The sequence below is a fragment of the Heloderma suspectum genome, chromosome 3 (genome assembly GCF_057233095.1).
Source record: "Heloderma suspectum isolate Gila_16-S chromosome 3, 16-S_ref, whole genome shotgun sequence".
Classification (NCBI taxonomy): domain Eukaryota; kingdom Metazoa; phylum Chordata; class Lepidosauria; order Squamata; family Helodermatidae; genus Heloderma; species Heloderma suspectum.
In genome coordinates this window covers 97,484,027-97,510,017 of record NC_139460.1, presented here as the reverse complement: position 1 = coordinate 97,510,017, position 25,991 = coordinate 97,484,027, and the positions used below count along the sequence as shown (strand labels likewise).

At 45.5% G+C, this 25,991-nt stretch overlaps 1 protein-coding gene across 1 annotated transcript; it reads left to right on the top strand.

Moving 5' to 3' along the window:
- Nucleotides 1-80: 80 nt before the first annotated feature.
- On the top strand, nt 81-25,991 carry XK (X-linked Kx blood group antigen, Kell and VPS13A binding protein). The gene is made up of 3 exons (XM_084843964.1): nt 81-470; nt 8,737-8,999; nt 23,229-25,991. The coding sequence occupies exons 1-3, from the start codon at nt 226-228 to the stop codon at nt 24,059-24,061; spliced, it is 1,341 nt and encodes a 446-aa protein (XP_084700090.1). The 5' UTR covers nt 81-225; the 3' UTR covers nt 24,062-25,991.

Genomic DNA, 25,991 nt, shown 5'->3' with positions numbered 1-25,991 from the left:
GGCGGGCGGGCGGCCGGCGCCGCAGCTCTCCACGCCTGCCCCCTAGCGGCACCCCTCGCAGGCGCCGCGGGGTCCTCCCCGCCCGGGCAAGCGGCGCTCCGGCGCGGAGGGCGATGGGCGTCTGCCGGGCCTCGGCGGCAGCGGCGGCTCTCGGTACCCGGGCGGCCGCCCCCGCCCCGCAGCGCGCGGAGCAGCCGCCGGCTGGCGGCCCGCCGCGGGGCGGCGATGAAGTTCCCGGGCTCCGTCCTCGTCTCGCTGTTCCTCTTCGCGGCCGAGACGGCGACCGCCCTGTGCCTGAGCAGCACCTACCGCTCGGCCGGGGACCGCATCTGGCAGGCGCTGACGCTGGCCTTCGCGCTCGTGCCGTGCGCCCTGGTCCAGTTCAGCCTCGTCTTCGTCCACCGCGACCTCAGCAGGGACAGGCCGCTCGTGCTGCTGCTGCACATCCTGCAGCTGGGGCCCCTGGTCAGGTGGGTCGGGGCGGGGCGGGGGCGCCGGAGCCGGCGCGGGCCTGTCGGGGCGGCAGGCGCGCGCCCTTCTCTCCCCAGGGGCCGCCCTTGCGCCGGAGGGCGCCGCCCCACGGGGCGCGCCGCAGAACGCGGAGCTCGCGGGACGCCGGGACCGGCGGGTCCGCGGCTCGGCGGCAGAGCGCCTGCTTGGCGCGCCGAAGGCCCCAGGTTCGATCCCCGGCCGCGTCTCCGCCTGGGGCTGGAAAGACTCCTGCCGCAAACCCTGGGGAGCCGCTGCCAGTCAGTGTCAGCAATACTGGGCTAGATGGAGCAAGGGTCTGACTCAGCAGAAGGCAGCTTCCCATGGACAGGAGTCCCTTTCCACCTGATCCCTTCGATGAATGGCGAATTAGAGGATGAGGGCGGGCGGGAGGGAGGGTAGCCGTTCCCTTCGCTGTATCCATCAGGGCGTGTTCTCCTTTTGGATGCCTGGAAATCCTTTTTCTTTTCTTCTTTGCATGTGGCCCTGTATGCTAATAGATCTGTGCTATGAACATCCTCTGAATCTGTGATGTGGAATGTCTGCACCGTTGCAGCTCTGCATGTGAGCTGTAGCCCTGGCAAAGGAGGATGCCTGCCACCACCATCAGTAGGATGAGTTTCTGTAAAATAGGGACAAGGAACATGTGACCCTCCAGATGTTGTTGGACTGCATCTCCTATCACCCCTCACCATTGGCTGTGCTGACTAGGGCTGATGGGAGTTGCAGTCCAACAACATCTGGAGGGTCACACGTTCCTCACATCTGCTGTAAGGCTTGTCTATAAGGCATGAATAAGGAAAGAAGTAGTGAGAGCTGATATTGAGAAAATAATATATATGCACACCTCTTTTATTCTTCCCCTTTGGGGTTATACCAAAATATCTGAACCAATAAACAAGATTGAATTTTAAAGTGCGCGTGAGAGAGAACTGAAGCTGTGGTCCTTTGTACCCATTTACCTGGGAATAACCCTCATTGATCTCAATAGGACTTACTTCTGAGGAAACATACGTTTATAGGATTGTGCTGTGAGTTTCTTTTGGGCCACACAGAATTGCACACGCTTGTTTTAAAATGCTTCTTTCTGTTATGTTTGAATCTTGAAGCTGCTGCGAAGCAAACTGAGGCACCTTGTTATTTTTGTTATCATGATAATGCTGATGCTGTAGGAATCTCTTTGATTTTTATTTTTCAAAATATCCACCCAGATACTTCATCATTCCAGAGGCAATATTATCAAAGGCAGGCCTGCAATTCCTCACTTTCAAGGCTAATATATGTTTTAGAACTTTGAGGTAAATAGGCTGCAGCGTCTTATCAAACAGATGGCAATTTAAACAAAAGTCCAGCAGGTTTTCAGGCAACTTTAAGGGGAGAAAAGTTTCCAAATGTTGTTTAGTGAATGGAATCTAATTGTTAAAATGAGGGTTCTAAATATTTCTATCAGGGACATTGCTAGGTTCTTAAAAGATCCAAGACACAGGCCCATAACACAAAGTTGCATCCGGGAGAGAGCGCAGGACAGGAAGGCCTGGCGTGCTATGGTCCATGGGGTCACGAAGAGTCGGACACGACTGAACGACTGAACAACAACAACAACAATCTATCTTTATAATATATCCAAGTCTAAGTGCACCTCTAATATGTGTGTGTGTGTGTGTGTGTGTGTGGTATGTGCATGTGCATGCAGTGTGCTTGCATGTGTGTATAGATTACATACATACGTACATAAGAAGTGTGCACTGACCCCCCACCCCACTTTAACTCGACCCCGATTCATCATTTTGGAAAACATCCTGCTTCTGCTCAGGCCAATTTGTAGTCGGACAATTTCAGCTCAGCACCAAGCCTGAGTCAAGGTTTGGAAAAATGAGTCTTTATGCTTCCTCTTGACTACCATGGGAAATTTTTTAAAAAACTAACTTTTTTCTCTTGGTCAGAACTGGATGATAATTTCAGGCATAGTAGCCCCCTACAAGGGGATTACACCCACCCAATGTCAGAAAAATAGGTGCAGGGTTTATATTTTGATTTTCTTTTAAAGGGAACTGCCAATACAATTTTTATTACTTGGAAGAATTGGATACACATTTCAGGATTCATTGCCCCATCAGAGGAGATCATGTCTCCAAATTTCAGAATGATAGCCACAGGGGTTTTTGTGCAAGGGTGGCCTTGACATTTTGAGGTTTCCAAAAGAGGACATACTAATCTCCTTATTTTCCTTGTGGACCATTGTTCTGAAAATTACAGACAGCCTAGAGTTGTCCCTAAGTAAGAAACCAGCAAAGTTTCAGAAGGATAAGTGCAGCAGTTCATGTGGAACGGGAGTTCTCCAGTTTGGGGGAGGGAGTAATTTGCTTTCCCTTCACTTCTTCCCCAATAGTTTTTTGGGTAAATTTGTATGAAAATGCATAGGTCATTAGAGGTGTCTCCCAGGGAAGAAACCTGCAAAGTTTCTGAAGGATATACATACATGCAAATTTAGAATGACTAGAATTTATTTACATTTCACCAATATTAGCAGCAGGGGAACATGGGTGGAAAGGTGCTATTGCACTCATGTTCTACTTGTGAGTTTCCCATGGGCATCTCATTGGCCACTGTGTGAACAGAATGCTGGACTAGATGGAACTTGGTCTGATGCAGCATGGCTCTTCTTATGTTCTTAAATATAGAGTGCCTCTGAGCATGTGCAGAATGTTTTTCTTTCACCACTGAGCACTTACATTCCCCCCTACCAATTCTCTTCCCCTCCTTGCAACCATCCCTCCTCATCCTACCATCTTCCAGCAACTCTTCATCAAAACAGATGTTCAGCCAATGAGTCTGTTTTCAAAACTAGGGCTAAGTTATGGAGAAACGCTGAGCATGTAGTAAGTGCCTTTCCCTCACTACTGAAGCTAGAGTTCATGCAAAACAAAAAACAAAAACCAAACCCACAAATGACAAAACATGCATAGGACTGAGCTGAAAGGGTAGTCAATTCATTAGATGGAATTGGGTTGTCACTGTAATAAGCTTGCAATACCAGTTGCTCACAACTCAGGACTTATTTCTGAGTAAACATCCAGAACATCAAAGTGCAAACGTCCCTGCAAAAGTAACTTGTGATGGAATCCTGTGCACACTTTCCTGAAGGTAAGCCTCATTAAATGTAAAGGAGCTTCTGAGTAGGCATACAGGATTGTATAAATGAGCAGTATTTATCTCCCTGCCACTTTAAAGACAAACCAAAAACTCCTATTTTTATTAAAGCTTTCTGTTCATAGGAACATAGGAAGCTGCCTTATACTGAGTCAGACCCTGGGTCCATCTAGCACAGAATTGTTGACACTGACTGGCAGCAGCGGCTCCCCAGGGTTTCAGGCAGGAGTCTTTCGTAGCCCTACCTGGAGATGCTGGGGATTGAACCTGGGACCGTCTGCATGCCAAGCATGTGCTCTGCCACTGAGCTACAGCCCTTCCTATTGCTGGATAATGGCAACTGACAAAACAGCCCCAGATTTGTTTCTCTGCAACCATGTGAACCCACTTTTCTCAAAGACTTGAGTGAGGAGAAGGAGAAAAACCAACCCTTTTGTCTGTTTGTATAAAGTCAAATACAGTTCAGAACTTCTCTTGCCCACCAAAGAGAATTCTTTTTAAGAATTCCTCAAGATATGCTCTGGGTGGAATAAAGAAGAGAAAGGAAGAACAGGATAGGGGAGGGGAGGGAAGAAGAAAAGAAGAATGGTGACTGGAAATGCAGGGGGGTGGGGGGGGGTAGAGAGAATTCCCTAAGCCAAGTGGCTCCTTTCAGAGAGATAGTACCTCAGAGGAATTTAGGAGGTTGTGGCAGGTTTGTAAGGATTGCATGTACTTAAATGAACTTTATGAGGTGAGGTGGCTGAGGGCTTTTTCTAGCTTTTTTTAAACTGTAGAACCTGTTTAAAAGCCTTAGCAGTTCATGAGGTCACATAGTCCTAACTCTCCTTTTGAAATAATTTGAGTCCTACAGCTATTTAGGAGAAATTAAAGTGGAGGGGGAGAAAGAAGTTTGTGGATCCTTTGCTGTGCTGAAGCTACTAAACTTCTGCAGAAGCCAAAGGTTCCACTTTGGGGCAGTAAAATCTGATGCTGTGTGGAATACCAGTATCTCACATAAAGCTCTTTCTTCCCTTCCTTCTCCTTAAAAATTTCATTGCAAGCAAGCTCCCAACAGTGCGCATGTAAGAGCAGAAAAGTAGGGGGAGAGAGGTTTTCTGCACCTCAAAAAAACCTATACCAGAGATTAGGGATAGTGACCTCCTAATGGTCACCTTAAATACCTTCTGATTAGGATTTCTAATCCCCTGTGTAGCTTGGCAGTTTTTACTTTTTGTTTCAATCTTTGAGAACAGGAAACTTTATGCATGGCTAGCACAAAAGCCACTGGACCTAACTGTCTGAAATTTGGCAGGTTCAGTCAGCTCCACAGGGGCTGCCAGGTGCCCAAATTCCATGCATGTATTTGGAAGCACACACAAAAATATAGTTCTTTGCTTTGACAGATTTTCTTGAAAATAGCAAATTTTACCTGTGACTAGCATAAAAGCCACTGCACCTAACTGCTTGAAAATGGGCAGGTTCAGTCAGCTCCATGGGAGCTGCCAGATCCCCAAATTCCATGTGCTTATGTGGAAGAACAAAAAAAGTATAGCTCCTTGCTTTAACACATTTTCTAGAAAAAATAAAATTTTACCTGTGGCTAGAACAAAAGCCACTAGATCTAACTGCCTGAAATTTGGCAGGTTCAATAAGCTCCATGAGGGCTGCCAGATCCCCAAATTCCATGCATGTATGTGGAAGAACAAAAAAAATTATAGCTCTTTGCTTTGACACATTTTCTTGAAAAAGGAAATTTTACCTGTGGCTAGAACAAAAGCCACCAGGCCTAACTGTGTGAAATTTGGCAGATTCAGTCATCTATATAGGGGCTGCCAGGTCCCCAAACTCTATGCACTTATGTGGAAGCACACAAAAAATATAGCTCTTTGATTTGACAGATTTTCTTGAAAAGAGCAAATTTTACCTGTGACTAGCACAAAAGCCACTGGACCTAACTTCTTGAAAATGGGCAGGTTCAATCAGCTCCACGGGGGTCACCAGGTCTCCAAATGTCATGTATTTATCTTATATAAAAAAGTTACCTTCCTTTCTGTTTTCCAATGCAAGTCAATGGGAAAATGTAAAAAATGGCAAATATGACAGTTCAAAAGATCCAGGGCACAGCTCAAAAAGATCTGGGGACCATGCCCAGGTGAGCCTTTCTATAACGACGCCCTTCTTTTTAGTATTGAAGCTGGTTCCATCAGAGTCTGGAAACTGCAGTAAGTTCCAGTAATACCGCAGTAAGTTCCAGTAAAACTTAGGGATGTACGAAAGTGGCCTTACCTGGCTCTGCTGGGTTCTGCTGGGGGGGGGAGGCGCTCCGTCCCTCCCCCCAGAATCCTTGCTGGCCAGCTCCGCTCCGCGGGGATTCCGCGCAGCCGCCGGCTGGCTCTGCCAGCAGCCGGACATCCAGCCGCTGGCTAGCAGGGACGCAAATGGCGGCGGCCATAGCCGCCACCGTTTGCGTCCCTGTAGTCAGTCATGATAGGCTACGTAAATCTTTACGTAGCCTATCACGTCTGATTTAAAACAAAAAACACGCATACGCAAATGGCGGCGGCTGCAGCCACTGCCATTTGCGTTCCTTATTTTGGCCCATCTTAGTCTACGTAAATATTTATGTAGACTAAGTCGGCGAAAATAAGGGGAACGCAAATAGCGTAGTGGACACTATTTCCATTCCCCCTTATTTTCACCCATAGTCTACGTAAATATTTACGTAGACTAAGACTGGCCAAAATAAGGAATGCAAATGGCAGTGGCTGTAGCCACCGCCATTTGCATATGTGTGTTTTTGTTTTTTTTAAATCAGATGTGATAGGCTATGTAAAGATTTACGTAGCCCATCACGTCGTTTTTTGGTTTTTTTTAAACCTAGCCATGATAGGCTATGTAAATCTTTACGTAGCCTATCACATCTTTTTTTTTTTACCACTGGAAATGGCGGCGGCGGCGGCAGCTGCCACCGCCTGAAAGATCCGCCCCAGGTAAGTCTCGTCCCGGGGGGGATCCGTGGGGGGGCAGGGGGGGTGGCAGGCCGTTCTGCCACGGAGTTCAGGGGGCCAAATGCACTGGCATTCGGCCTCACCGAGATCCGTGGCGGAATTCTCTGCCATCCCTAGTAAAACTGCAGTAATACTGCTGCCAGATTGATAGCGAAGGCTGGAAGAATGGCCAGATTTATTTAAACTTTGCTGACTGCCAATTTGTTACTAGGATCAATTCAAGGTGTTTGCATTGCATTAGCCCCAAACCAGGGATGAGCAATTTGTGGCCCTCCTGATATCTTGGCCTACAACTACCATGATCCCTCATCACTGCCTATTCTGGCTAGGGCTGATGGGAGTTGTAGGCCAAAACATCTGGAGGGCCACAAGTTGCCCACCCCTGCCCTAAACAGTCCTAGATGAGGGAATTCCAGGCATTACCCCCTCCTGTATAAGCCCCCTTGAGAACTTTGATGGGCTTCTGAGGGCCTCCTTCTGAGGGAAGTTCAGTTGGGGATGAAGGAAAAGGCCTTTTCCATTATGGCACCAAGAATATAGCACACTCGCCCCAGAGAGTTTCAGCTGGCCCCCTTGTTGCTGTCCATCCTCGTTCCCACCCACACATGAACTCACAAGTGTCCATATGTAACTATGAATGTGGGGCTGAAGGAACCTTTACCAGATGTGTGGCAGGCACACAGCAGATTTATGCACTGTTTCTCAGCAGAGTAGGGGAAAGCTATTTCTAACGTGGGGGGAAATAGCTCAAACAACCATTCAGGACAAAAATTACAGGCCATAGGTTGGATCCAGATTCAGAGTCCCATTGAAATCTGCAGGAGTTAAGTTAGTCATGACTTCCTTAAGTTCTATTGATTTTAATGGGTCTATGCTAAGTATGACTAAATCTGGATCCAACCCTGTATTTTTACAGATGTTATCCCCAACACACACAGACACATGTATGGGTTACCAAAGAGGAACATGGCTTGGCTAGTATACCAACTCTCTAACACAGAGGTGGGCAACTTGTGGCCCTCCAGATGCTTTGACCTAAAACTCCCATCAGCCCTAGCCAGCATAGGCAATGTTGAGGGATGATGGGAACTGCAGTCCAACAATATCTGGAGGGCCACAAGTTGCCCACCCCTGCACTTAGTACATGGGTGTGTGAAAAGGAAAGGCAGTGGCATCAGCAGGGGCAGAGGTTAGGGCGAGGAAAGGAAGGAATCAAAGGAGCAAGGGGTGGTGGGACGAGCTAAGAATCCCCAAAACAGGCAGCTAAAAATGGTTGCGCTTGGCTTGAGACCTTTGATAGCAGCTTCCAAATGCTCTAGATTCTGTGAGGAGGTCAGTCCTCAGTTCAGATCTGGCATGAACTCATTTGGTGGCCTTAGTCAAGCTACTCTGTCTCAGCTCAGCCTGTTCCTCCTCTGTCTGCAGCATGGGGATAATAATGGCCAAATTGCCCCAACCACATCATAGCTGCTTTCCCACTCACAGTGGAAAAGAGTTCTAGAGGAGTAGCCGTGTTAGTCTGTTTCTGCAAAAACAATGATGAGTCCTGAAGACGAAGCCATTTATAATGATGTAAGCCCCCACAGACTAACAAAAAAGATGTATCTTTCTCCCTGTGGGTGGAAAAGCAGCTGGAGAAACATTTTTAAGTGGAAAATCTGCCAGATGTAAAAGGCTTAGACAGCTGTTTTCACAGCCACTCCTGATTTCAGGCTCCTAAAGCTCCTCTTTCATCAGGATGAAGAACCTGTGGCCTTCATCCATCCAACCTGTGGATGTTGGACTCCAGCTCCCATCAGCCCCAGCAGGCAGTGGGGGAGTAAACATGCATGCCCCCTACTGTGCACATATGAGATAAATGATGAGCAGTAGAACATAATCTGGTGAATGTGGTCCTTCTACAAAAAAAGGGAGAGAAGAAAATATGAATTGGACACATGCACATACCTGGCCCCGCACTATACATAGGGGATCCCCAGCCAGTGAGTGTTGAATCACGCCTTAGAGAGATTAACGGCTATCTAATCAAAGACACCATTTAAAGCCATTATGAGATTTCAGCAGAATTTGATTTGTGTGACAGCTTCTCTTGCTTATTTCCCTCCAGGTGCGTGGAAGTCTTTTGTATTTACTTTAATGCAGGCAGAGTGGAGGAGCCTTATGTCAGCATCACCAAGAAGAGACAGATGCCAAAAGATGGACATTCGGAAGAGGTTGAGAAGGAAGTGGGCCAGGCAGAGGGCAAGCTCTTCACCCACCGATCTGCATTTAGCCGGGCATCAGTGATCCAAGCTTTCCTAGGCTCTGCACCGCAACTGACACTTCAGCTGTACATATGTGTCCTGCAGCAGGAGATCACAGCAGCTAGAAGTACGTTTATTTTTACCATTCCTATCTGGCTGAGTGTTTTGAGATGGGATCATAGGCAAATAATAGCTAAATCTTCTCCCTTACTGGATTATAAGGAAACCAGATGCAGATGCTGGAGAAATTGTTAAGCAACAGGGTTTTTGTTGTTGTTGCTAAGTCTTATACAACTGGTTATAAGAAGGTGATAACTATTCTACACATTATAAGCATATACAGTTTTCCTGATGCTTGATTTCTAAAAGTAGGAGCACTGAAGCTTAAGCCCATCTGGAGGCCAGGTCCTACCTGCATCCCTAATCCCGGGTGGTTGGAGGTTAATTGTGGGGCGCATACTAATAGGAAATCTTAGCCCTTTCTGGATGTTAGCAGGCTTCTAAGAACGCACAAGGAGGTGAAGAACAGCATTGTGGTGGCAGGGTTCTTCCACAACCTATATGAATGCATTCAAATGTATGAGGAGAGCCACGTACGTATATGCGGGGGAAAGAATACCATTCTGAAAATCTTGAATGTAATAGCATAACCTATACCAGTGATGCTTAACCCTGAAGGCTCCAAATTAGGTGTTTCTTGAATGTATACCAGGTTATTAGCAGGGCCGGCCCTACCATTAGAGAGAGTGAGACCGCTGTCTCAGGCAGCTGATTTTGGATGCCATGAAAAGGTAGCAAATTGTTATTTAATTTATAATTACTGAATTTTTACTCTCAGGGAGAGGTGCTTGGGGGGTTTCTGTCTCAGGTGCCAAAATAACTTGGCCAGCCTTGGGTACCTATGTACCTGCCCTGGTTATTAGGTCAGGTGGCATTTCAGCAACATCATATCCTCTCAAATAGTGTCAGGCACAGGTTTGGCCCTGATGCTTCTTTGTAGGATCAGTATCTTCTCTCCTCCTTGCCTCCAGAGAGGAATACAGCCCCATCTTGGTTCAGGACCAGAGATGAACAGATTGGCAACTCAGTATAGCTACATCTGGTGTCATTGAGAATGCTGATCGAGAGCAAATCATCAAAAGGCACAGACAGTAATGCAAAATTCATGAGAGTATCCAAGTCTGAAGTTAGCAAAGGAGGGACAAGGAACAGTTCGAGGCAAGAGACTCTTCCTAGTCACAAACACACACACCCTGTGGGGCTGCTGAGAAGTGGGGCCCAGCAGAGTAAGGGTGCAGCTGAATTTGATTGGCTTAATGAGCTTCCTAGGGCAAATGTAAGGAAGCAGGGCTGGGAGCGAGTTCTGACAGATACAGGATCGTTTTAATTCCCCCACCCCACCCCACCCCACCCCATTTACTCATGAAATGGATTTGCTTTTTTCCATCCCATAGCAAATTCCAACCTTCCTGTAAAGCAGGGGTAAGCAACTAAATAAGGGGGGGCAGATGGCCCCCTCCAGTCCTCTGCAGGCTGAATGATGTGGGTGTGGCCACACCCCTGATGTCATTTGCTTCCTGGATGATGCACGGGTGGATGATCCAGTCGGCTCATCGTCTGGGACCCAGCTTCGCTGCACATAGTGCTTCCCCTATTGGGGGAAAGTTTGCACCCAGCGAAGCCACCCTGGCTGTGCTCCAGCTGCAGCCATGTGACATCCTCCCCAATGGGGGAAGGTGTCATGCCGGTGAAGCCGCAGCACCGGCTGGGCCTCCCGCCACCCAAGTCTCCTGCTGTTACTTCCGATCACGGATTGGAGATCAGTGGGAATTCTTCCTGAGGGCGATGCTTGAGGCTGAGCTCCACCCTCTGGAGGAATCCATGAAGGCTCCGTAGACTGGACGTTCCCCATTCCTGCCGTAAGAGGAGGTGACATCATCATGATTGTTCTGTATGGGATAATGCTTAAAATATTCTCTTGCAGTGATGTTTGATGAGGAGCTGCTAAAAATGCTCCTGTTGTAAGCAAGCAAAGGCAGCAATATATTTCTCAGCACAAATGCACATAAAATAGTCAGGTAAGACTCAGTAGTTTCGGTTATACTACTCGGGGGATTATGGACAGCTTCTTGTCATACTATGTGAAAATTAATTCAGTGGAACTGCTTGAAGATATCCAGGGCTACAAAATCTAGGTGCGGGAAATCCTACTAGCAGGTTACTCGGCGGTTCTGAATTAACCCTAGCACTTTCAAACTCATGTCCAGAGATTCATTGATTTAAAAATAAAAAAGATAAAAAAAATCTCATGGGTACACTGAAAGAGCCTGCAATATGTCAGTGAGCATGACCTTTCAAGGGGTTAATGAACCAAACTTAGTGAAGGCCACAGACAAGTGGCTGGTAAGTACTAAATTGAAATAAATGGAAGCACAGTGGCGACCGTACATTTTTCCAGGACAGTGTAAGTGGATTTGCATGTAATGGTTGAAGTACATAAAGTGGATGTGCAGGTGACTCATGCACTGCTCTTCTGTTCTGTTGTAAATCTAAAGTTGGAACTTGTGTATCTGTCCTGTGACAAAATCATAGAATCATAGGGTTGGAAGGGGCCTACAAGACGGTCGAGTCGAACCCCCTGCTCAGTGCAGGAAGCCTGATTCCCAGGCAGTCTCCCATCCAAGTACTAACCAGGGCTAACCCTGCTTAGCTTCCGAGATCAGATGAGATCGGGCACTTCCAGCCCTTTGCTGTGTCATGTTCGCCGATTACAAATGTGCACAAATCATGTGTGTTAGGTGAGAGTGCACACGCATGAGTTCCACTAGATTTGAAATTCACATATCCTGCTGGCGGTAGTGGTGGGGGAGATGTGCAAATTCTGCCTTCACATGTTAGTTAGAGCTGGGGTGGGAGATGTTTGGGCCTACAATTCCCATCAGCTCTAGCCAGCATAGCCAGTGGTGAGGGATGATGGGAATTGTAGGCCAAAATGTCTGGAGGGCCAGAAGTTGCCCACCCTTGACTTAGAGGCTCAGAAAGCAGAACCATGCGTCACTCATACATCCACTGTGGGGGACTTCCAAGTAACATGCAAAGTGGTTCTCAGCTGCCATGTAATGTGTAGGTAACCAGCTTGGCCAAAGCACTTTTATTTCAGAAACCAAGATGAAATGACTAGATTATTTGCTGGTTTGTTGACAGGTGACATATTTAAGGATTCCCTAGCATGAAAAATTGCAATGTTGTTGGTCTTATACTTTTAAGCTACCTCCTGAGTCATTCATATTTGAGTAGTAGTATATAATAAACGAATACATACTGTTGCTGCTGTGTTTGTATTGTATTTTGATACTTGGTTTCATTATTATTTTAGTCAAGTTTTATTTATGATTGTAAGCTGCCTTGAGTGCCATTTTTCTTGGTAAAAAGATGGGATACAAATCAAATAAGTAAATAAATATGTAATCTTTTCGTACGCAATCTGAACACAGTGGGTTGGGGTGTGGGGGATGTGTGTTTAGGTCTTAAGTCATGGTCATGATATTGCAGCTAGCAGAGGTGAAGCAGTTTTGGATCCAGTCCGTGCTTGGGATTTGGGAATCTTAAGTATACCGTCTCTACATCTTGTCATAGAAGAAAAGTGGGCTATGAGTGTAATAAAAACATTTTAAGTGAAAAATGAATGGGTGGACCAGGGAGGTGGAATGGAAAGCCTACCTGCCTTTGGGAAAGTCCGTGCTCACTATCTGTGAGTTGGGATGATTAGTGCCCTAGCTCTTAACTCATTCATCATCATCCTAAGAAATATAACAGCTTAATCCTGTAAACTGGCTTCAGCTGTTTCAGCACAAACGTCAACCTTCTGCCCCATAGACAGGGTTCCTGTACTTGCATGTGGGAGATCTTACTTTGCCCTTCCTTGGGTACAGAACAGCAAATGGGACCTGAAATAAACTCTTGCAGGGTAGAATGCTCCTGTTCAGGATAGTCAGTTCCATTCTCTGCCCCATCCAGTTTGTACTTCCTCACCCCAACAGAGTCACCGTTCCATAGCTGTTGAGCATGCTTAGTTTCCATTGAGCTATTTTTGGGGTGTGTCCCCCAGATTATTTTCCTTAAAGTCTTTTTGCATTTCTGCAAATCTTGGGGCTCCTCTAAGCCTGCTGATACCTTCCTCCTGTATGTGGCTGGTGCCATTTTGGCTATATAAGGAATGGCACTCGGAGAATTGAGGTCGCAATTAGTATACACAAATGGGGGCTCTGCAAGAAAATGTTGCTGTGTGAAGTTCTTCTGCTCAGTTCCAGCTGCTCCGTTCTGTTTCACCTCCCCTCCCAGTTTTCTGTTTCCCTCGCCCAACAGTCAGCATTCTGTGCCCACCAAGCATGCTCAGTCCCTATTGGGCTGTTCAAGGATTTTTTGTAGGGTGGGAGTGGATAAACTGGTGCCCAGTCCCAGCTGCATTGGAATCTTTTATTTTTCCATTCACTTCTATGGGCAGCTCTCACTTGCATCTGTGGGGACTTTGAAAAATAGCTCTGGGTGAACCAGGAAATGACCTATCCAGGCAATGAGATAGCTCTATTTACCCTTTTTATATCTGTCTCTCTCTTTCTTCCTCCCTCCTCCGTGTCCAGGGTACTGTATTCCATTCTCTCTCCCACCCAGAGTTCAGTTGTTTTTCTTCTCAACCATCAGTCAGTCAGCATTCCATGGGCATTAAGTACACTCAATCCTCACTGGGTTGGTTTTTTCAGGGATTTCCCCCCCCTGAAGATACTTCTGCAAAGCTTAGGGTTACCCTGAGTCTGCTGGTACGTCCCTCTTGTACGTGAGTGGTTCGGATTTGACTGCGTAAGCACGGGTACTCGAAGACTTGAGATCAGTAGCATTAGCATATAGATAACAATATATAGTTTCCTTTGCCCACCCCAGAGAATGCCACTTGTTGCTTGCCCTTCATGCATCCCTGGCCTGAGAGAGGCCCTCACATGGCACCTCAGTAGGCATGGGGAAATGCTGGCCTGGCACCAGAGCTTAAAGAAACAGGTTATAATCTGATCCCAGTTCTCTGCAGAGAGTCCATAAACTGCCGATTGAACACAGCGGCCCTCCTGTGACTGGAAAGGAGAGAGCAGTGCTACCCGTGTTGTCCTGATTTGCAAAAGCCATTGACCATCTGCAGTTCCCAGAGGAGCTGAATGTGCTCAGTGCCTGTTAAAACAGGGTATTTCTATTTGGCTCCTAAGAACAAACTCAAGGCTAAGAATTGGGGCTTGATAAGAATCTGGCATGTTTATGCTCATGGACAAAACCACTTTTTCTAGGCATTTCTGGGACAGTTCCAGAAATTCTGAGGTATCTGGCAACCTTTCATTCCCCCCCCCCAGTTCATTCTGTATATGAAATGAACATTTATACACCACCCGCACCCGCTCTTTGTCTTTGATCAGAGAACCACAGTCTGTATTTCATTCTTCTGATCTTACTGTTCATCATTATAGAAACGCTTCATATTTACAGCTATATATATATGTGTGTGTGTGAATGAAATGAATTGTTATTTTTAAGGCTCAGGACTTTTGCTTTTTCTGGGCTTAGAAGCCTAAAATTAGGTAGGTTTGAGAACTGTGTGTTCTCTTATCATTCTCATCTGTTATATCCTTTCAGTCTCATGTATGGAGTTAATTACCAGTATTTAGCAAACTGGTGCACATGGTGTAGCTGATGGTATGAAGTTATTGCTGGCACTGAGTCAAAAGAAGATGATTTTAGCATGTCATGTCAAAATTCAGAATTCCTTTCAACAGCTCAGTAGAGGACAGGGAAGGTCCTAATCCCTTTAACAGTTGTGAACTTTAGGCCATGTAGCTTGTCATGTCACAGTGCTGCAGAGATGGAAAAAGTGGCCCGTGCCAAGATTCTGTCTACTGGACAGCTATTAAGGGTATTGGAGCTCTACCTTCTACAGGGCTGGGCAAGCTACAAACTACAGACCACATCTGTGGGAGCTTTTCATCCAACCTTTGACTTAGCTGGCTTTGGCGAGCAGTGTGATGGTGCCTCCAACTGCCCACTGTAAGGCTGTTGAGCTAGATTGCTAACTCAAGCTGGCATCGGTGCCAGAGCACCTGTCATTCATTAAGGCCAACTGCAGCTCTGTGGTCAAGGTGCAACAGACTCCATCAGCCTCGGGACAGGACCTGGATGCCATGCAAGGTGCAGCACGGCTGGGATGCGCCTCTGTGACTTCCTGGGTCACACATCAAGGGGGAGAGAGGCTGGGAGCCAGCCTCTCTCCCCTGACTGAGGGGGCAGATAGTTGGGAGGAGGACAGATCAAGAGCTGTAAAAAACCCTCCCCTCCTTGTTTGCGTTTTGGAGGGAATGTCAGGACAGAGGGAACTTTACAAGTTAATCCACTCAATCCTCAGGCTGGTGATGGGCGGAGGGGCAAAGTTCTCACTAGGTCACCAGTATGCTTCCTCTCCCCCCTCCCCCGCTGCATGAAGAAGAAGGACCTTTCACCAGTTTGAGCTGGTTCACCAGCTGTGTCAGTTTCTCGACAGAGATAGCCTGGCCATATGGTAATACGTTACTGCATCCCATTATACGTGGGGTTGCCCTTGGATTACTGCATTATATGTGGGGCTGCTCTTGAAGATGACTTGGAATAGATACAGATTTTGCCCCCCCCCCCAACTTGACTGGTAGGGCAAGGTGTATGTACAGCATGCTGATCCTAAAAGAACCTCATCAACTGCCTGTTCACTTCCAGACCCAATTCAAGGTGCTGGTTGTTACTGTTAAAGTCCTAACAGCTTGGGACCTAAATGCCAGAAGGAGCGGCTCTTCCCATATCAGTCTGCACGTGCATTCATGTTTTCTGCTGAGGCTGTTTTCCAGGTGCCTCCTTTGTCAGAAGGATGCTATTCTACAATGAAGGAGAGGATCGCAGTTATGGAATACCTTCCCTAAAGAGCTTTGCCTGGTGCCTACATTGCAATCTTATTGGTGCCAGGCAGACCTCTTTTTATTTACCCAATCATTTTAACTTGTTGCAAATTGTAATTGGTTTACTGATTTTATCTTTGTTTTAGTACTGTTGTGCATATAGAGATGCAAATTGTTGTATGCTGCCCTGGAATCCTAATAGGAATAATGACAGTATATAAAAGTTTTAAATAAATAAATAGTACATTTGGTTGCATTATTGCAGGGGCGCAGAACCTCAGCCCCAGGACTAAATCCGGCCCACTTAGGTCCCAGTCCAGCTCTCCAGGGTTCTCCATGAGACCTCCACCCCTTCCCCTGGCTCCACTCAGTTTCCCCTAACCAGTGTTTGTGCAGTTTTTTCCCCATTCTAAAAGTTGAGATCCCTCTCCTAAGACTTAGTTACCTTAGCAGTAAGAGCTGTCAGCTAAAATCTGCTGGTGTTTTTGGTGCTTTTGCCCTGCCCCTTTTGCCTTTGGCCCCACCCATCACTGGAATGCAGCCCCTGAGAGCTTCTCCAAAATGGAATTCGGCCCCTGGTCTGAAAGAGGTTCTGCACCTTTGCATTATTGTAATGCATCATTATGATGGTGTAGCTATAACAATAAGTATGGTTTCAAGTTTATTTCCAGTTTATTTCAGCTTTGTTTGTTTGTTTCTTAAGCATTTACAGCTTACCGTACAATTTTCATATCCAGACGTGGTTCTCAAGTCAAAATGTTTGCCCATTCTGGTGGTCAACCTAACGGCAATGTGGTGGAGCTGTTTCCAAGTCCCCACCACTCATAACGCAAGCCCTATTAGCTGGCCAACCAAATTGTTCACTCAGTTACTTGCATCTCTTTTTCTCTTTCAGTGCATAATTTGTGTAGCAATGGAAGCCATCTTTTAAAATCATCTTCCCCTGAAAGAGCTATGGGAAAGTAACAAATGATCTCTGACAAGCTATCAGTGAAAGAAGTGGGTTGGAACAAGTCCAGTATTGGTTTAAATTACAGTACATTAACATACGTCTGGAAGGTGCCTGGCTGGGAAAGGCTGCCATACATACAGGGGCTTCCCATTTTCTCCTGTCTATGGAAATATTCTGTGGAAGCGCTGGGATTCTCATTGCTCCTGCAGATTCTTTCTATAGGAAAGAATGGCCATGTGGACCTCTGCATGCACCTCTCAACTGCATTTACTGACGGAACTAATTGACGACTGAATTCACAACCACACTGATTTGAGAATCAATCCTCCCAAATCGAGGGATTTGAGATTATTAGCATTTATTCTTTGGCACAAATAAAACGAGATTCTGCACTTCTTTCATTTCTTCTGTTGCGGCCCTTCAGGAGAAGGACACAGTTGTTTTGGCTAAGGCAAATAAAGACAGCAAAATGTGTAGCATGTAGAAATCCACAGGAGCAAAGGATCTCTCTTGCGTTAGGTTTTCAGCTGTGGCTGACTTCCAGGTCAGCAAATATCTTGCCAGAATAGGTCAGTGCACACAGCCATCTTGCAGACGGCCAGTGAACTTGCAAAGCAGCTTCCAGACTGTGGCTATTTTGCAGATCTGTGAGGCTTAGACTACACTGTTGCAGGATTCTTTCCTTGCATGGTTTGCCTTTTTAATGCAAAGCAGACTGACAGACTGCAGTCCCGAGTGTGAGGACTGGCAGGAATATGAGGGCGGGAAGGGGCTGCTTAACCCTTTCTCAAATGGCTGGGAGGGAAAGAGTGAAGCAGCCCCCCTCCACTGTTCTCCCCATGCTCCATTGCAGCACATCTGGTGCTGTTATGTATAACAAAGTAGCATACTGGGAGAAAGTATCATGCAACTGTCACTTGTAGCTTGAGTCAGCTGCCATGTTATTGCTCACTGAAATAAAACATTTTTGCCTGGAGATATGGAACTGACTTATGGCAGTCATCTTCTGTTTGGCAAACATAAGATGGGAAGCATCCCAGAAAGTCCTGGTTCAGTGCCTGCTCAACCTCAGACTTAATGAGTAGTTATCTTTATATTTTAGTTTAATGATAAAACTACAGTATTGACTTGGGAATAGTGAAATGCTTATTAAACAAAGCAAATGACCACCTGTAGCATATCCAGTTTATACATTTACAGACGTAAAAACAGATTTTATTAAACAAAACAAATGACCACCAGTAGCATATCCAGTTTATACATTTACAGATGTAAAAACCGATTTTAAAATGTGAAATGTTTCGGTATAAAACACCAGCTTCAGTCACAAATAAGAGTATGCTACAATACCACTTATAAGCTGAGCCAGAACCAATCAGGAACAGGCCAAACCTCAGTGAGGGACCATGGATTAACAATCTGCACCTGTATTCAGTAGCTGATCAGGCTGAATTAATAAACATCATGGCTTGGTTCATGTTATCCTTTACACTGATATCAGCTTTCAGTTTATCAGTAAATTTTGCCTCCTTAACCTTTCTCCTTTGCAGGCGCCGTTTAACTGCTAGCACAGAGATCTTAACAAAAGTTGCTTTGCCAGCATGTTTCTCCCTCATATGAAGGGACCAAGGTCTAGCATGTGTTTCATTATGCTGAATATCAGTCAAGTGCTCCTTATATCTTTTTAGAAGAGGTCTTCCAGTTTCACCAATGTAAAAGAAGTTACATTAGAAGCATTCCATTTTAGAAATAGCACCCTTAACTGTACGCTCCCCCTTAACGTCCATACAGATAGGGCATTCCCGTATCCAGCATTAGTTGTCATACAGCTGAAACTTCACAAGATGTTGTTTTAGTGTTATTGGAGCAGTACAAACAACAAGGATCAAGGATCTTGGGGGCTTCCCATACAAATATGACAGTCACAAATGGAATTTTCAAAACAGGCAGTCCTCTGGTATACCTCACACTCCTAACAGCAGAAACTGGTAACCTGTAACCATTAGCCTCAGCCAGTTTTACTGCCTTTTGTTTTGATTCAGCAGCATTGTTGAGGAATTGTTTTATACCGAAACTTTTCACATTTTAAAATGTGTGTGTGTGTAAATTTTTAAATCTATAAATTTTAGATTTTTAAATCTATAAATTTATAAACTGGATGTGCCACTGGTGGTCATTTGTTTTGTTTTGGAGTGCTGTATCATATTCATCGCATCACCTGCATATCGGTTGATTCAAAATGCTTGTAATTAAAATGGCTGGGGAACCCTTTTCACTTCAAGAGCCACATTCCCTTATGGGTAAATTTCTGGGGCAGCAGCCAGCAGTGGGAAGGGCTAAAGACAAATGTGGGTGGATAGCGCCAAAAACACGTCCAGTACCACCCCATTCACACACATCTACCCACTTTCTTTCTTTCTTTCTTTCTTTCTTTCTTTCTTTCTTTCTTTCTCTCTCTCTCTCTCTCTCTCTCACACACACACACACACACACACACACATACACACACAGAGATATTTCCCCACCACATCAATTAGACTTGAAAGATCTCTCCCACTAGAGCCCATGGGAGACCTTTTCAAGTTTAACTGATGCAGGTGATGATTTGGGGGAGATTCAGAAGCCCTATGCAGACATTTGCTTGCTTGCGTGTAGGTGTAGGGCTAAAGTGTGGCAGGGGATGTGAGCACATACATAAGCCTAGTGTTCTGATGCACCCAGTTCCAAGTTAGAACTTTGCTTGCTGAGCACAAAGGTCTGAAGAGGGCTTTGCAAGCAAGTCCAGCTGAACACACAGAGTTCCCGCGATCACAAAGCCTGCCTTATCAGGGTTTCCGATCGCGGGAATGCTGTAAGCGTGTTCAGCTGTATGGAAGCTCACTTCAGGCCTTCATGCTCAACGCATAAAGGCCTAACTGGGTACTGGGCATGTGAGGATGCGGAGCAGGGGTGAACGCCCACATCCTCCTCCACATTTTAGCCCTATACATGAGCCTGCATAGGATTACAGTGCAAAGTTGTTGTTGTTGTTGTTGTTGTTGTTCAGTCGTTCAGTCGTGTCCGACTCTTTGTGACCCCATGGACCTTAGCACGCCAGGCCTTCCTGTCCTGCGCTCTCTCCTGGAGTGTGCTCAAGTCCATATTCATTGCATCGGTGATGCTATCTAGCCATCTCATCCTCTGCTGTCCCCTTCTCCTTTTGCCTTCAGTCTTTCCCAGCATCAGGGTCTTTTCCAGTGACTTTTCTCTTCGCATTAGGTGGCCAAAATATTGGAGCTTCAGCTTCAGTATCTGTCCTTCCAATGAGCACTCAGGGTTGATTTCCTTTAGGATTGACTGATTTGACCTCCTTGCAGTCCAGGGGACTCGTAAGAGTCTTCTCCAGCACCACAGTTCGAAAGCATCGATTCTTTGGCGCTCAGCCTTCCTTATAGTCCAGCTCTCGCAGCCATACGTTGCTACTGGGAAAACCATAGCTTTGATTATACGAACCTTTGTCAGCAAGGTGATGTCTCTGCTTCTTACTATGCTGTCTAGGTTTGCCATAGCTTTCCTCCCAAGGAGCAAGCGTCTTTTGATTTCATGGCTACAGTCACCGTCTGCGGTGATCTTGGAGCCCAAGAAAATAAAATCTGTCACTGCTTCCATTTCTTCCTCTTCTATATGCCAGGAAGTGATGGGGCCAGATGCCATGATCTTCGTTTTTTTGATGTTGAGTTTCAAACCAGCTTTTGCACTCTTCACTTTCACCCTCAACAAGAGGCTCTTTAGATCCTCTTCACTTTCTGCCATTAGGGTGGTATCGTCTGCGTATCTGAGGTTGTTGATAATTCTCCCGGCAATCTTAATTCCGACCTGTGATTCATCCAACTCGGCATTTCTCATGATGTACTCTGCATATAAGTTAAATAAGCGGGGCGACAATATACAGCCTTGTCGTACTCCTTTCCCAATTTTGAACCAATCGGTTGTTCCATGTGCAGTTCTTACTGTTGCTTCTTGGCCGTCGTACAGGTTTCTCAGGAGACGGGTAAAGTGGTCTGGTACTCCCATCTCTTTAAGAATTTGCCACAGTTTGTTGTGATCCACACAATCAAAGGCTTTAGCATAGTCAATGAAGCAGAAATAGACGTTTTTCTGGAATTCTCTTGCTTTCTCCATGATCCAGCAAATGTTGGCAATTTGATCTCTAGTTCCTCTGCCTCTTCGAAACCCAGCTTATACTTCCAGTAGTTCTCGGTTCACATACTGCTGAAGCCTAGCTTGTAGGATTTTGAGCATCACCTTGCTGGCATGTGAAATGAGCGCAATTGTGCGGTAGTTTGAACACTCTTTGGCATTGCCATTCTTTGGAACTGGAATGTAAACTGACCTTTTCCAGTCTTGTGGCCATTGTTGAGTGTTCCAGATGTGTTGGCATATTGAGTGCAGCACTTTAACAGCATCATCTTTTAGGATCTTAAATAGCTCAGCTGGAATACTGTCATCTCCGCTAGCTTTGTTGTTAGTAATGCTTCCTAAGGCCCACTTGACTTCACTCTCTAGGATGTCCAGCTCAAGTTCAGTGACCGCACTATCATGGCTATCAGGGACATTCAGATCTTTCCTGTATAGTTCTTCTGTGTATTCTTGCCACCTCTTCTTAATCTCATCTGCTTCTGTTAGGTCCCTGCCTTCTTTGTCCTTTATCATGCCCGTCTTTGCACAAAACGTTCCCTTGAGATCTCCAATTTTCTTGAAGAGATCTCTAGTCTTTCCCATTCTGTTGTTTTCCTCGATTTCTTTGCATTGTTCATTTAAGAAGGCCTTCTTGTCTCTCCTTGCTATTCTCTGGAAATCTGCATTCAGTTGGCTATATCTTCCCCTTTCTCCCTTGGTTTTCGCTTCCCTTCTTTCCTCAGCTACTTGTAAAGCCTCCTCAGACAGCCACTTTGCTTTCTTGCATTTCTTTTTCTTTGAGATGGATTTCGTTGCTGCCTCCTGAACAATGTTACAGACCTCTCCATAGTTCCTCAGGCACTCTGTGTATGAGGTCTAATCCCTGAAATCTATTCCTCACCTCCACTGTATGTTCATCAGGGATATGATTTAGGTCATACCTGAATGGTTTAGTGGTTTTCCCTACATTCTTCAATTTAAGCCAAAATTTTGCAATAAGAAGCTCATGATCTGAGCCACAGTCAGCTCCAGGTCTTGTTTTTACTGACGGTATAGAGCTTCTCCATCTTTGGCTGCAAAGTACATAATCCATCTGATTTCGATATTGACCATCTGGTGATGTCCATGTGTAGAGTCGCCTCTTGTGCTGTTGGAAAAGAGTGTTTGCTATGATCAGCGTGTTCTCTTGGCAAAACTCTATTAGCCTTTGTCCTGCTTCATTTTGTACACCAAGGCCATGCTTGCCTGTTTTCCCAGTTATTTCTTGACTTCCTACTTTAGCATTCCAATCCCCTATGATGAAGAGGACATCTTTTTTGGGTGTTAGTTCTAGAAGGTGTTGTAGGTCTTCATAGAACCGATCAACCTCAGCTTCTTCAGCATCAGTGGTTGGGGCATAGACTTGAATTACTGTGATGTTGAATGGTTTGCCTTGGATTCGTACTGAGATCATTCTGTCGTTTTTGAGATTGTACCCCAGTACTGCTTTTCCCACCATTTTGTTGACTATGAGTGCTACTCCATTTCTTCTAAGGGATTTTCTTTTCACCACCAGACACATCCACAGCTGAGTGTCCTTTCGGCTTTGGCCCAGCCGCTTCACTCTTTCTGGTGCTACTTGGAAATTCCCTCTGCCCTTCCCCAGTAGTATATTGGACACCTTCCGACCTGAGGGGCTCATCTTCCAGCGTCATATCTTTGAGCCTTGTGATACGTTCCATGGGGTTTTCTTGGCAAGAATACTGGAGTGGGTTGCCATTTCCTTCTCCAGTGGACCGCATTTTGTCAGAACTCTCCGCCATGACCTGTCTGTCTTGGGTGGCCCTGCAAAGCATAGCTTATGGCTTCACTGAGTTACGCAAGCCCCTTCGCCACAACAAGGCAGTGATCCATGAAGGGGCAGTGATCCATGAAGGGGATCAAAGAGGGGATGGTTAACCCTTCCCTCATCAGTTGCAACCTCTGCACTGCAATTAGGCTAGAAAATAGCCTCCCATTGGCTACAATGTAAGGTTTTAAAAAACCTGTCTGCTGTGGTTGCAGGAGGGGGAGGACCAAGGAGAGCCCTCTGCAAGCCACATCTGGCCTTCGGGCCCATTTGTCAGCATTTCCCGGTAAAACCATTTAGGCAGCTGGAAAAAATGTTCTAGGATGGAACTTTAGAAGATAACATAAGCTGCCTCCGTGTAGTGCTACTTGAGTCATTTCCAATTAACGCATGTTCTTGCCATTTGATGCTCTCTGGACAGTGCCGCCTTCAGACAGCTCTGATTGCATTCTCTTTTCTCAGGTATCTTCATGGCCCTTTCTCTCCTGTCCATTGTCTATGGAGCGCTGCGCTGCAACATCCTGGCCATTAAGATCAAGTATGATGATTATGATGTCAGTGTGAAACCTGCTGCCTACCTCTGCATCTTCCTCTGGAGAAGCTTTGAGATTGCAACAAGGGTGATCGTCCTTGTCCTCTTCAGTTCAGTCCTTCAAATCTGGACCCTTCCTGTGGTGCTTGTGAATTTCTTTGCTTTTTTCTTTCACCCATGGATTCTCTTCTGGCAAAGCAAGTGTACTTTGCCAGAAAATATAGAGAAGGCTTTGAGCAAAGTGGGCACCACCATTGTCTTATGCCTTCTCACCTTTCTGTATGCTGGTATCAATATGTTTTGCTGGTCAGCTGTGCAGCTCAAGCTTAATGATTCTGATTTAATTGACAAATCCCAAAACTGGTGCCGACTGGCGTCGTATTACATCCTGAGGTTCCTGGAGAATGCTTTTCTCTTGCTGATGTGGTATCTATACAAGACCGATGTCTACACATATGTATGTGCCCCAATGCTGTTCTTGCAGCTGCTGATTGGCTATTGCATAGCTGTCCTTTTTATGCTTGTGTTCTACCAGTTTTGCCACCCATGCAAAAAGCTCTTTTCATCCAATATTTCAGAAGGATTGGTGCTGTGTTTCAAGTTATTTTGCTACATCTGCAAACCTCTTACGTCTAGCACCTCTGTGGAAAAGGCAGACTTGAAATCCCCAGAGGATACTGAAAATGATGCACAGGGGGCCGCTTACAAGGCAAATGACTCCCACAATGGAAATGCCCACCAAAGTGTTTCTTCCAATGCCTAGAGCAGGTATCTGATGTCAAGGAGGTACTACATAAAGCCAGTGATCACTCCCTTCAAGACCTTTGTGGCTCATTTTACTGTTGAAGGGGGAGTTCTGAGTCAGGTTTATGCCTAGCAATATGTCTGAACAGTTGGTTGTAGATTTATGCAACCCAGCAATTTTGCACGAATGTAGGTCCTCCAATTGCCCTTCTGCTTTTCATGACAGGAAGCATGTTGCTGTTGCAATGCTGGTTTGATTGTTCAGAAAGTGCAAAGATAATTGGAATGCTGGTCGTTTATTACAGAGGGCCTCCTTTCTGGACAATACACTTCAGTGGGCATTGACTTTAGAGTGGGGGGGTTCATAAATGTCGTCCCAGGGAGCCTCCCCCAAGTCATGAAACAAAAGACAATGTGATGACAAAGCAGCCGACCCAAGGAACTCTTTATTTCATGCAAGGAGCGAAACAGATCAACGGAAAAGTGGCTACATAGATCAGAGCATCATGGGTTAGGCTGTGCATTAAAACATTATACAGACTGGACTCCCCCCCTCCCATGCCAAGTTTCTCTGTGTTACATATGATACAATGTCATCCAGATTGTCTGGATTGGAACTGGGGGCTTCTGAATCCAGAGCACAATGTGCAAAAAGAACATAGTTGCTTAATTCAGGCATTTGGCACAACCCTGCCAAATTGTCCTTCAAAGTGTTGTAGCTATCATCTCTTTCCAAAAGGCACCCTAAAGATTTTGTTTTTAGGTTTGCTTTGTTGCTGTTGTATTTGATTGCCTTGATTAATTGTGTTTCTGCCTTGTACAGTGCTGAGAAAGATCTGGCGGAGAGGTACAATGGAAATGGCATTTATTAGCGGTAGTTAACCAAGTGTTAATTCATTGAAAGTAAGTGTTAGCAATGTCTTAGGATCAATACCTGCTGTTTTATATAAATATTTCCATCAAGTCAAACCTTCTGCTACTCCTTAAAATGAAAAAAAAGAAAAGAAATAGAGAGAGATCATTTGCTAGAATTATTATTTTAAAATGAAGTTAGATCCTAAAAGCAGAGGCCAGGGTGGCACAGTGGATTTGGCAGTTGGATTTCAACAACGTGGGAGAACCTGGTTCAAAGTCCAGTTAGCTGCAAAAGCTCATTAGGTGGGCTTTGAACAAGTCATTATCTTTAGCTGTTTACCACCCTCTGTATTTCCCTCTTCCTCCAAGTTGCTCAGTGGTGATTTACAGAGCAATCTTGTACATGTTTACTCAGAAGTAAGTCCTGCTGTGTTCAATGAGGCTTACTTCCAGGAAAGTAGCATAGGGTTGCACCCTTAGCCACCAATCACTCCGCACAGTATATCAGAGAAACTTGCCCAAGGCTGCCTAGCAAATTTTTACAGCTGGCCGGGGATTTGAAGTAGAGTTTCCCAGTCCCAATACTTACCTACCTCACAGGGTTACGATGAAGATAAATGAAGTTAGAATTGTATAGCACCATAATACACTGAAACAGTTCTATAGAAATTATTTAACAATAACAAAGATCTGCATTCATGGGCAAAGTGCTGACAATTGTCTGCACCACGGCAGCTAAACGTCATACTGTGCTTAGCTGGTGCGGGGTGGAACTGTTCTGCTGTGCCTCCAGTTTTTATTGAAACATGCATAAACAGTGCTGTCTTCAACCCAATTCCCAGGCTGGTACGACCAGCAGCCTCTCAAAGTGCTTGAACAGTACAACTGTGTCGCAGGCAGGACCAGCAGGCAAGAATGCTTGTATGCTAGCATGACAAATTGGTACGCCATTTTATCCTTTACATCTAATATAATACTGTTATCTCATCTGTGCATGTGTAGCCACCATTTTTTTTCCTAATAATATTATTCCAAAAGAATTGATATTCTTGTTTTATATCTGATTTGCTCCCAGAATAAAATTACTGGTCTCT

Excerpts from the sequence above, each read along its gene's own strand:
- XK (XM_084843964.1), top strand. The coding sequence starts at position 226 with ATGAAGTTCCCGGGCTCCGTCCTCGTCTCGCTGTTCCTCTTCGCGGCC. Across the intron at positions 471-8,736 it reads CAGCTGGGGCCCCTGGTCAG|GTGCGTGGAAGTCTTTTGTA; the intron begins GTGGGTCGGGGC and ends ATTTCCCTCCAG. Across the intron at positions 9,000-23,228 it reads GGAGATCACAGCAGCTAGAA|GTATCTTCATGGCCCTTTCT; the intron begins GTACGTTTATTT and ends CTCTTTTCTCAG.